A 12,418-nucleotide genomic window follows, 5' to 3' on the forward strand; every position below is an offset into this window, starting at 1 on the left:
CTCTATTAGACAAAGGGCCTTATTGGAGTTTATAATATTGAAGAATGTTTCCGTTTCCCACTCAGCGGTTCAGTTGTAAATTCTATTTCTACAAAGTCAAAAAACAAAACCGCTGAGCAGCTGCTCAGCTTTTGTCCTTTTTGCAATTTCAAGATAACAATTCCTGCGCCGTCGCCACTCCTCCAAAAAGAGGAAAAATCACTTGCAGTAATAGGGAAATAACGATCTTAAATTTGTTTATGCTATTCGAAATAACCTGTCGCCATTACGCCTCGACGAGCTAAAAAACAACAAGTGCTGTCTTATTTACTATTTGGCTGGTGTTATTTTTCGCGATTCGCGGGCCGGGTGTTCGAAGAGGGGTTTCAGAGGCGAGAGGATGAAGCGGGAAGTGCAAGTGCAGCGAACGCATTCAAGGCTAAACTGCATACCACCGATCTACACAACATTCCTGCTAAATGAAAGCTACGCTCCTGCAGAGCTTTTAACCTAAAAACCTACTTGTCTCACTTTCAGGATTTTCAGCACCACGCTTTTCACTGCCATAAGACACTTTTCGAAAATCAAGCAAAGATTTTTCCCCTTGCTGCGACTTTAGCAGTTTCTTGCCGCTAAACTAGAGGTGAACACAAAGGCAAATATTTACCAAAGTCGTCTAACAATACAAGTCACCGATCTCTCTATAAGTGATAAGCGGTTTTTACAATGTGTTTGATTTTTTCGAGGTTGCCTCAGTTTTAGTAAATATTTATACTGAGAGATTTTTACAAGAAATGTTAGGTTTCGATTGATTAGTTTGAAGTAAATAAATCGCAACGAAAGTAATAATTATCCTTGGGAGTTGCTGTTATTTCTGTTAAAACGTAATGGAATGATTTGGTCTCAGTGTCTGCGAACTCGCGTTTGCTATCCGCTTCAAGTCACGGCCCGGAAAGCGATTTTGATTCAGGCAGACAGACAATTGCATTTGAATTCATTATGTATGCATCCATTTGCAGCAAGCGATTTGGAAGGTAAATCATTGCAAAACCAAACCATTGTCTAAGACACTGATTTCTAAAAAACTGTAGCAGGCTAAAAAATCCACAATCATTGTTAAAACCACTTTGAATTGAGAGCAAAATCAGTTTTCGAATTTACAAAAAAAAGATAATAGGGGGAACGCTTGATTCAGTTCCAAAATATTTGGTTGATCAATTTTTTTGTTTTAGAATATCACTAGAATATTTTTTCAGTAACTTAATATTAATTAATTAATTTTAATTATAAGGAATTGAGGAAAAATTGCAAAAAAATTGGCAAGCATAAAAAAGGACTTAACAGCAGTCACTTCTGTGTGATTAGTTTTCCAGGCACCGTAAAATATACTTTATGCAGACTCTGCATTATCATAGTTAAAATCACCCATAATAACGTGCATTTATTAATTTTTTCTATTGGAACATTGGAGTGATTTATGCGAGACCCATGAGACTGTTTATTCGCGAATCTATTAATAAATTTCGCTTGGGATTTGTGTAAAGAATTGATTAACACGATGGCGGAAATTCGTATGAAAAAATCAAACGTGTAAATATAACGTCTCGAGTTGCCAATTTTATCAATTTTTATTATAAACAGTGAGAGGAGAAACAAACCAGCCTTGTTGCGTTCAAACATTTTCATAGTAAATGATAACATCTAAAGCTCTTAAATAAGTGCAGTATTAAGCAATTATCATCATGATTTTGAATTTGTTATCAGAGTTCCTGGATCATTTTTCATCTGAGCTGATAGCTCGATACTAAATTTACTACATTCCGATGATGTCACTGAGATATTTCTGGAGTTCCTGCGTGTATTTTTGTAGGAAATTTTATTCATTTTTCAATGGTCTGGACACAAAGTGCCAGCCGATTAACAACATTCCGAATAATGTGCGTGGTTGGGGTTGGTGAAAAAACAGGATTCCAACACTTTATTATGTGCATCCAATAAGATAGATGATTTTTCGTGTGAGGCTGGGTTTTCGCTACCAATGAAATAATAAACCAAACTCGCAAAGATTAACTTCCACAGTAATTGAGCAGATGCTGGGAAATGTTGTCGTCTATTTTAGGCTTAGTGCGGTTCCTGAAAAGGCTGTACTGCTACTACAGCAAAACCTCTCCATCTACGGCCATATCCGCCACACAAGAACTTAACAATTGCCCACGCTTCCAGCTCGTTCTCTGCAGAAAAGCGTTGCTTCAAGGCCAGAGGTCCTGCTAATGTTGACCCCAGCCGTCCGTCCTGCGATCTGCGGGGAGATTTGAGTAACGGAAGACGAAGTCGCGTCTGCAACACAGCGACGTGTTTAGCATCGTTGAATAGATGAATTGTCATCGTTAGTCCAACTCATGGACCGCAATTTACCGTTGCTTTGAGCCCGCTCGACTTCTTCGACAGGTGATTAGGCTGTCCCAGCACGTAAAAGCTCGATTCTATGACTGGGACGTCTACGCCGGTTTTTCAGAGGGTCTCATGAATTTCTGATTGACAGTTCGGTATTATCATGAATTTTACATCGTTTGCTCAGTCGATGGACGCGATTGATGTCTAACCGTTGCAGTAACTCGTTTTTATTTTTGTCCGGCTAGGGAGGGAGCACGATTTTTGCAATAATCGATAACTCAGGCGGATTTGGAGCCGCCGGAAACAGATCATAATAACGGACGTTATAGCCAAAAAAGTGGAGCTGTGTCTCCTTTGCAAATTTTATCTATTTAGCAAAGTGAAAATTGATTGCCTCAGTGGTGTATTAAGAATTCCTAATCTTTTTTTTTTGTAAAAGAGTTTCAAATTACTCAAACTCAAAAATGACAAAAACCTAATTAAAAAAAGTTAAAACTTTAAATCAAATTTTGTAACTGAAATGTTTATCAGTTTTTGTTTTAAAAACAGAGAAAAACAAAGTAGAACGTTCTGAAACGAAGAAACTAATTTTGTAGTAGGTACCTACTATATTGCAGAAGAGAGAAATACGTACTCATTTTCTTCAATCATGACGAAAGATTAATTTAATCTCCGTAGTTGAATTTGACTGATTTTCCCAAGAAAATTACTTCTGAAGACGTAATTTACAGAACATCTGATTTTTGGAATAAAATTAAAAAGTTGAGAAAAACCATTAATTCAGAAGATAATAGAACTTCATAATTAAAGAAGGTCTTTATGATCTCGTAAGAAACATAGAAGGATATAAAAATGTGGATAAATAGTAATTTTTGTATTAAGTGCGCGAAATGAGTGTTTTTTTAATGGCGCCTGAGAATGTTATTTTAGTCGAGACCGCCAGGTCGAGACCTAAAAGACATTCGAAGGCGCCATTAAAACATGAATTTCGCCACGAAATACAAACAACGTTTTTTCTACAGCCTCCAGATGAAGAAAAAAGTAACAGAAATTAGTTGGAACAAAATGGTCTGATAAATCGAGTTGCTTGCATGGTTACGATGATAAATAAAAGTGATAGTTGCGAAAAATTTGTCACAATAGGTATTTTTGTTGAAGAAGTGTGATGGATTTTAGCAGCGAAAACGAAATAGATGCAATTGCAAGCGCGGCAGTGTCGAATCTTTTGCCTGCTAAATCAAGACCGCAGTACGAAAAAACGTATCTTCAGTTTCGGCAGTGGTGTTCTATGAAAAAGATTGATCAAGTAACGGAAAATGTTTTGTTGGCGTATTTGGAAGAAAAGTCTACCACCTTAAAGCCACCAACACTCTGGGCCCTTTATGCGATGTTGAAAGCCACCTTAAACGTTAAAGAGAATATCGATACACGTAAGTTTCCGAAGTTAGTGCCCTACCTGAAAAGCAAAAGCGTAGGTTACAGAAGCAAGAAGTCGCAAATTTTAGACAAAGAAGACATTAGCAAGTTTATTAATGAAGCAGATGACAAGATATATTTACTGATGAAGGTAAACTTATCATATTAGTGTAATACAAATCAAAACAACTCGTTTTATTTATAGACTGTGCTAATTTTGGGTATATCGGGAGCCCTTCGACGTGAAGAATTAGTTAAAATGAAGCTAACTGACATAGAAGATAAACAGTCTGTCTTAATTGTGAAGGTGCCTGATACAAAAACCCACTGCGAACGAATATTTACTGTTTCAAATTTAGAAAATATAGAAATTGTCAGAAAATATAGAGCTTTGCGGCCTCCACGGGCGACTAGTGACCGTTTATTTTTAAAGTATACCAACGGAAAATGTGTGAATCAAAATGTTGGAATTAACAAAATCGGAGAGATACCAAGTTTGATTGCAAAGTGGCTTAACAAAGACGAACCTAAAAAATATACTGGTCACTGCTTCAGAAGAAGCTCTGCCACTCTTTTGGCGAATGCTGGAGGTGATCTAATTTCAATTAAACGTCATGGGGGCTGGAGAAGCAGCACAGTGGCAGAAAGTTACATCGAGGACTCTTTGAATAATAAAATTGAAATTGCCAATAAAATTCAACCTTCTTCCTCCACAGAAGAAAACAAAATCACTCAACCTTCTACATCGGCTTCTTTTAATGGCGAAAATAACTTTCATTTACAAGCGTCTTCACTCAGGCCTCTGGGGATAAACGGGGGCACGTTTTCGTCATGCACATTTAATTTTCATATGTCAAAGTAAATATCTATTATTATTGTTTTGTAATATTGTTCTGTATAATTATAAAACCTTTAAAACTACCTCTCATTATCGATCCGTCTCTTCATTTCGGTTGCTGTTGATGTCTTTTCGTGTTACTAAAATTGTAACAGAAATAAGTTGGAACAAAATGATCTGAAAAATCGAGTTGCCTGCACAGTTAAAAAATATTATTTTTTCACTGTGAAACCGTGAAAAAATAATATTTTTTCACAGTGAAAAAACGTCAAACTTCGCGCATAGGTAACCATGCATAAATGTCACGATTTTTTGACGGCTGTAGAAAAAATAACATTTTGTATTGGTTACATGTTGATAAGCAGAAAAAATGTTCTTAAACAGATTTGGTCGATTGATAACAAATGAAGAAGAAAATACCGATAAATTTGAAGATGACGTTGAAAGTGCAAAATATCTGATAATGATAGGTATTGGAAAAATCTCCACATCAACTGAAATTTTGCTTATACATAAGAAGATAAAAGACTGTGCCTCAAGATGATGTATAGGTATAATTTTTTTTCATAATTAATGTTTCATTTTGTCATTGGCTCGCTTTTTTTAATTTTTTCCTAATGTTTGCAGAAAACAAAGCGCACTTTATTTTAAAAATACTGATCTTTTTAGGGTTATAAATATTTTGGCCTTGGCTCGATTTTAGCCGAATTATTTGATGGTAAATCATGCGAACAACTTTCCTGAGTTTTTCAGAAAACAAGGCTAAATAAAAAGGCCTTTGACTGTAAAAAAATTTCTTACAACTTTAACAAATTTTTTTGGCTTCTCAAAATATTTCATTCGTTTTTAGACAATACTTTTTAATGAATCATGCGTCAAATTTTTCAGATATTTGTAGAAAGCAGAAAGCTTATGAAAAGGGCTTTCGATTAAAATTAATCATAAATCCGTAATTATTTCTTATGGATTTATTGAATTCTTTAGTTTTCTCTAAATATTTTGTCAATGACCGGTTTTTAGCCAAATTATTTTTGACAAATCATTCAAACACTTTTCCTGAGTTCCTAGGACTGCAATAAATTTTTTGCTTTTCTCAACATTTTTTTCATTGGCTCGTTTTAGTCGAATTATTGTTTGACGAATCATCCGAACAATTTTTGCACAAAACAAAGCTAATTAAAAGAGCCTTTGATTGTAAAAAAAACTTAGGGTTTTAACAATTTTTTTGACTTTTCAAAATATTTTATTAGGGATTGTTTTTAGCCATATTTTTTGGTGAATCATTCGTCAAATTTCCCAAATTTTTGCAGAAAGCTTATCAAAAGGGCCTTTGATTAAAATAAATCAACAACCGGCAATCGTTTCTTACGAATTTCAATTCAATTCCAAGAGACAGTGAACAGATAATCACTTAGGGCTTTTAATTTTTTTGGTTTTATTAACATGTTTTATCATTGACTCGTTTTAGCCGAATTATTTTTTGGCCAATCATCCGTTAAATTTTAAATTATTTGCAGAAACCAAAGCTTATCAAAAGAGCTTTTCGACTGGAAAAGCCAACGAAAAAAGTCTTTTTCGCGACTTTTCTCGATAAATTTTCGCGTTTCGTTTATTAATATAAAGGTAACTAACTTTTACGTTTGATACGTGAAACTAAAAAACCTTTTTGTAATTCCTACAATCGATAATAATAATAAACTGCATAGTGAGGGGCAAAAGTTTACCGTTTGCAAGCATTGCAGCCTCACTTCCCCTCGTGCCATTTAAATTTCAAATCGAAACAGTGGCAGCAAGCAACTTTTAAACGTGACTTTTGGGACTTATTTCAAGTTATGATGTTGTTGCCTTTCTCGACGTGTGACTGCTACTAAATGTACGTATTTGACGTGACATTTACTTGCAGAATCGTATTTTTATCGCCTGTTGTTTTCTCCATCAATGTGCTTGCGTTGCGGGAGGCCTAGAGTATTTATTTGTGGAACACTGGGACTAGTCCGACTACAAAAGCATGAACGATAAACATCGCTCGATTCAGACTTCCGTCTTTGATAATGCTCGCTGCGGAACTTCCGCTAGACTCATGTCTCGTTTACATTTTATAAGCTGACGCATCGATTCGAAAAGTTAATATCGCAACCAGCTTTTCTACGGTAGAATCTTGTTCTAGTCGTTGTTGATTTTGCTGCCACTTGTTGGATTTTGATTAATTCGCGCTGAGCGTCCAAGCCAGCTCATTAATTTATAATTTATGGCCGTGCGGTAATGATATGGGGACGATTACGTACAGAAGGTAGTTATTAAAACGGCTTTATTATTCATGGGTTGATTAATCTAATAAATGGACAAAGTCCTAAATCACCACGTAAACTTTGAACGGGTTTAATTAAAACTTCCGGAGATGGTCGAACAAGAATATTACGAAAGAAAGTGAATTAATGAATAAAATTACCATCAGTGAAATTAGCGTCTGTAATTTTTGTAGTAGTTGTTATTGGCGTAAAATCGTCATTGGTTTCGGTGCGTCCGATATAAACCGCTGAGACAGACTGACGGAAGTGAATAATTACACCAAGAGAATTATTTTCCGGTATGTGATTTCTTCTGCTTAAACCGTCGTTTTACAACCATGGAAGAGACAATGACAGACGAACCTTCCTTGCTTTAATATTAATATTCTTCGAGACCATTTCCCATAACAAAGGAAAGAAAGGATCTCACGACAAAAGGGGAAGTAAATTTTGTTTTAATTCGAAAAACCAGCCAAAGAAATTGGGTTTGATGGCTTCAATTTATTCAAATTTCGGCAAATGAGGAGTGTTTGTATTACTTTCTATTCATTTATTCGTTAACGTATGCATTATCGGGGACCATGACCACCACAAAATATTTTGACTAGACGTTTTAACAACTAGCATTGTGTTTTCAATAATGTTAACAAGGTAAAGGACTTGTAAATAAATTGGTTTTTACCATAAACAAACGCTTGTTTGTTTTTATTATTGCTGAAGCAACAAAGTAGCTCCTGGATACAATATATCACTTCTTAAAAGTTTTTTTATGTCTGCTTTTCATAAATATTTGTTCCTCATAATAAAACACAAAAAGGGCGATGTTTAAAAGTGCCTAAAAACTTTTGAGTTTGTAGTTACTCGTAGATAGTACTAAAATAAATAAATTAACGGATGTTAAACTGAACGAAATAAATACACTGAAAAAATGTAAAGCCTACTTCTGTGATATTTCGCATCGAATTGACGAAATCTCTTAAAATTAGTAGGTTTTCATTAAAAAAAAGTCAACTTAGCGACTTATAACTTTAATAAATTCGAAAAATACAGACAAATTAAGAGCATATTTTATATGATTGAACCGCTGGCCTGAACTATTTTTCTCTGATGTTCTTTAAAATCGAAAAAATGGGTCTACGGCTAGATAAACAGATTCGCAATGGTACAATGCCGGCCCAAAGCAAAACCGCACACTTCTTGCAAACCGCACGAATTCGCTTAATTAAAGTGTGCAAGTACGCCATTAATTGTAGCCATGTACTTGATCTATTTTTCAGTTGAATGCGGTTTTCATGGTCCGTTGCATCTTGTCGTGTTTATCATCTGTCCAGGTCCGGACGAAAAAATGCCATGCAGGTCAAGTTGGATGACCTTCGTGTCTATGCAATTAATTAACTTGTCTAGCGCTATTTCTTTGTGCAAAACTCATGAAATGGGTCAGGAGGAATCTCCCGATTGTCTGCGTTTCCGGGATGTTTTACGGGTTGCCTATAGGTGGAGTTTTTTCAGTTTGGCGTCAATCATGTTTAATTGGAGGGCGTGTAGTGAAAGTTTAATGTAATTATAAAGACAAGAAACGATTAATTATACTAAATAAAGTAATAAACACTCAAGAAGCCTGCGTCAGTGAAGATGATAACAGACGGGAATTTTAATTTTGCAAATCACTGAAACCGGTTTCAGGAAAAAATTACGAAAACACTTTCGTTCTTGTTCGACTTTCTGCACGGTTCAGTCTATTTGCTCAGTGCGTGAAAATGATTTTAATTTGAGATAATTAATCATCTGACTACCGTTTTAGTATTACAAGACGTCGATTAATTGTCATGGGAGGAGGATATACAAGTTAGATGTAAATTTGCATAAAGTTAATGCATTCAGTAATTATTGGAAGTCGGTAGTTTGAAAGGAAAAATTGCATTAAATTAACTCAACATTAAAGGAAATGAGATGGTATCTGGCGTCGTCTGTTTTCCTTTTTAATACTTGTAACACAATTCTAGAAATGTTAATGTCATGTTTAAACTGTTGAATGTTTTTCGATGGAAAGCGATAAGATATTTAAGCATAAAGCAGCACCCGATAATTACCCACATGAAATGTTTTATCGCAATAATAATTATAAAAAGCTTCAAACCATGTACAAACCTTATTCGCAAAGGTTACAACAATCTCAGCTCAGCTCTGCACATTTGGCATAGTACCACCACATAAAGTGCAAAATTCAAATAGCAATGTTTAACCTACGTAATTTTCGCTCTTATTATTTATAAAGAATCTAAAATTACAATTGGAGAATCTTTTAATAAAACAGTACAAAAATAACAAAACTTTTAAAGAACATAAAACATTCCTATCAAAAGCCCCTAGGTCATCTAATTAACTTGACTCATCTTGATAACTGCCGGAAATTTATAAATCAAACATATCTCTTATCAACTCGACTTCCTGTTTGCTTAATTTCGACAATTATCAAATAACCAGATTAGTGACTCGATAGTTAAAAAAATCTGTATTTGGACAAATACCTTTGTCGATAAAATGACGCAAAATGAAGTTGGACTTCACTAACTTAGAAATATTGGGAATTGCATTTTTTTTCATTATTCAATGAAACTACAAAGCTAAGGACAAAAATTAAAAAAAACATAGAAGCATAAAAAATTCAAACTTCGAACACTAAAACTACTACTTTATGGTACAGTAGAAGTCGAAGTACCTGTTGCGACAAAAAAATTTGAGATACCGAGATGTCTAGATATAGAATATTGCTTTTTTATAATGTTTTATTTGACAATGGTAAAATTAACAAATCATCAAAAGCGATTAAAGCAAAGATTGAAGTCACAAAATACAGAAATAAACATACATTTGTTAAAGGTATTATTAGGGTAATAATAAACTGAATGGTATTACATGTTTAGCTTAAGTTAGTATTTTTTCGTAAAAATTTTGTAAAACAGTATTGCAAAAAAAACAGAAATTGTATTGCTACTCTTTAAAAAATACAAGTTTTACTTCTTCAATTCATGTTTGGAATGAAATAGATATTGGGCTCCAAATATTTTTTAATTCAATAAACAAGTTATGTTACGCCCTTACATTTACGTCCTTTAGTGTATCCGGTTTTTCTTTTTATATTTCCAAGTTGATTAAACGGTATTAATACTTCCACTGTTAAGTTGGAATTACGTTGAAAATTTAGCAACTTTATGTGTAAGTGTTGCATTATTTTCTTATTTCCGCCAGTTCTTTACTTTTCTCTACGCTCTTACGTTCTTCAATTTTATTCGGGTTTATGTCTTATAATAACTTTTTTATATTTCCATCATATTTTATTTATTTTTCCTTCTTTTCACAGAAAAATTGTCAATCCTAATCCGGATTAGGACTCGAACTTCCGTCTCCTGCACATATTTTTACACAAATTTTTGAATTAAATCAATATTGCAAACTATACTACCTGTTTGAGTTAGCTCAAAACGCAAATATTTCGTACAAATCAGTTCAAGAGTCGCTAAATTAAGTTTGAAAAAAATAAAACACAGAACAGCAAATTAAGTCGAAACAAAATTTTTCTTCTAAGGTTTTAACACTTCTTTTAATATGGTACTCTAATTTTTCACCAAATTTTGTCAAAAAACGCCAAATTAAGGTAAAAATCGCGTTGTTTTGGATTTTTCAAATGTGTAAGTTGTCCTTAAAACTAGAGGAAAACTACAATGGTTTCGATTTTAAAATGTTTGTTTTTTTTATTTATGAGGGATTTTGGTCAATTATCGGTACCCGAAGCATTTATCGGCCAAATATATTTAATTATCAACGTCCACCCAAAGACGTTTTATGCACTTTTCTAACACTACACCTTTTGGAAATGCAAAAAACGTTAATTAATCCAATTCTGTTGAAGTTTTCGATTTTTCCGATTTTTTTTTTAAATCAAACGAAAGATCAAAGCTTTGTTTATCAGCTTGTAAAAATATATCGTCCAATTTAATTCTAGTTTGTGTAAATTAAAATACCTTTCGTAAAACTTAAAATGAGTTGTGTTTTAAAAAAACTTTAATTTATTGCTCTTTCGCCACATAGGTAGGTATAGCAAAATTAGAGATGGGACCAACTTTTCTGAAACTTTTGGGATCAAATTACCCAAGCTGGCCCTGTTGAAATAGTTTAAATGTAGAATACGGTCAACAATATTTTTTCATATGTAATACCTAATTATTTACCAAACGAATTTAGAGTGCTGCATAAAGTGCGAATGCGGAAAATTGCTTTAGTTAGGTACAATATTTTTTGTAACGAATATCTCTTTTTTGATAATTTAGTTCATTTTGCTGATCGATTGGTAACAAGTCAAACAATCATCAAATTGACTTGAACTGTCACTTCTCATAAAAAAATTATCGTATCTATCTCATCGGTAGCGATGCCAGCCTATTAAATGTCCCTAGCCATTGTTGCAAAGTAAAATACACCTTGGTGTCCTTTTTCCACACGCTGGAGCGTATGGGAAATAGCTATTTAAAAGCTATGAGTACAAAAATGTATTTCCCTTAAATGTTGAAAGAACATCTCTAGCAAAGACAAGTCTGAAAAAAGTGTTTTCTATCGATGAATTCAGAATAAATAATGGAAAAAGAGTACTGTTGCTAACGTATAATTAGGTAAATCACTTCTTTTAAATTTTGAGTGAGTTTGTTCAGCTTTATACTGATTTATCGTATTTCGATAAGCTGTCAATTCGTAAAATATCTTTGAGTCCTCAGTTTCCGAAATATCTCCTTCAAACTACCCAACATATCATAAAAATCTCCTCATAAAGTATGAAAAAGGCCCGTTTTTCACCGTTTCATAAGCCCTCGTAAATACACCCATAAATCAGAAAGAAACTGCAGTGACAGCAATTTCTATTTGCGCATCAAACTTTCACCGTCTCATATTTTCCCTTTCGTCCTTTAAGGTTGTTTACTTGAGCTGGAAACGACGCAGTTTCATAATGAGCGTAGGTAGCGAAGCGAACGGGAGTGTTCCCAGACGCTTCGCCCCCGACGGGGGCTTCAATTATCGAGTTTTTGTGTCGGTGGCGGCGGCGGCGGCGGCGACTGTCAAATCTATGCGTGGGTAGGGCATTTTCGATGGACGCGACGTGTCGGTTACCCAGGGAACGTACCAATGTGCGTAGCAGCGTCGTGACGCCACCGACGCACTCAAGGCGTTCTTCAGTAGCCTGGGTCAGGGTTGTCTGCGATCGCTTGTCTTATTTTACCATTTTTACTAATTCATAATTCGACAAATGGATGATTTTTATTGGCTCGAGCGAGCGCAGAGCGTCAAGGGACGCAAATTCGGGACAAATTGTGATGTATGGATGTTTGATGAGGAGAAATTGGCTTAAAATAAAAGTTTGAAAATTTAAGCCGCTTCACGCTAATGGGATTAGCGAATTCGACGGGAAAATCTTTTTGTTGGGATTAACAGTCTGGAAACCCGGGGGGAAAAT

At 34.6% G+C, this 12,418-nt stretch overlaps 2 protein-coding genes across 8 annotated transcripts in view; one reads left to right on the forward strand and one right to left on the reverse strand.

Moving 5' to 3' along the window:
• Eip74EF (Ecdysone-induced protein 74EF) overlaps window positions 1-12,418 on the reverse strand; it is a 136,775-nt gene that overhangs the window by 34,064 nt on the left and 90,293 nt on the right. The gene's annotated exons all lie outside the window — the stretch shown is intronic.
• On the forward strand, window positions 3,232-4,710 carry LOC135266006 (uncharacterized). 4 transcript variants are annotated; one of them, XR_010333939.1, is made up of 3 exons: window positions 3,232-3,940; window positions 3,995-4,096; window positions 4,149-4,710. XR_010333939.1 is itself a non-coding variant. In XM_064356505.1 (3 exons), the coding sequence occupies exons 1-3, from the start codon at window positions 3,539-3,541 to the stop codon at window positions 4,649-4,651; spliced, it is 1,014 nt and encodes a 337-aa protein (XP_064212575.1). In that variant the 5' UTR covers window positions 3,232-3,538; the 3' UTR covers window positions 4,652-4,710. The 4 variants fall into 4 exon arrangements, 2 of the variants coding, with proteins under 2 accessions (XP_064212575.1, XP_064212574.1); XR_010333940.1 differs by having other exon boundaries at window positions 3,232-3,803; window positions 3,856-3,940; window positions 3,995-4,710; XM_064356505.1 differs by having other exon boundaries at window positions 3,232-3,803; window positions 3,849-3,940; window positions 3,995-4,710.

The sequence above is a fragment of the Tribolium castaneum genome, chromosome 4 (assembly GCF_031307605.1).
Source record: "Tribolium castaneum strain GA2 chromosome 4, icTriCast1.1, whole genome shotgun sequence".
NCBI classification, from domain to species: Eukaryota; Metazoa; Arthropoda; class Insecta; order Coleoptera; family Tenebrionidae; genus Tribolium; species Tribolium castaneum.

Excerpts from the sequence above, each read along its gene's own strand:
- LOC135266006 (XM_064356504.1), top strand. The coding sequence starts at position 3,539 with ATGGATTTTAGCAGCGAAAACGAAATAGATGCAATTGCAAGCGCGGCA. Across the intron at positions 3,941-3,994 it reads AGATATATTTACTGATGAAG|ACTGTGCTAATTTTGGGTAT; the intron begins GTAAACTTATCA and ends TTTTATTTATAG.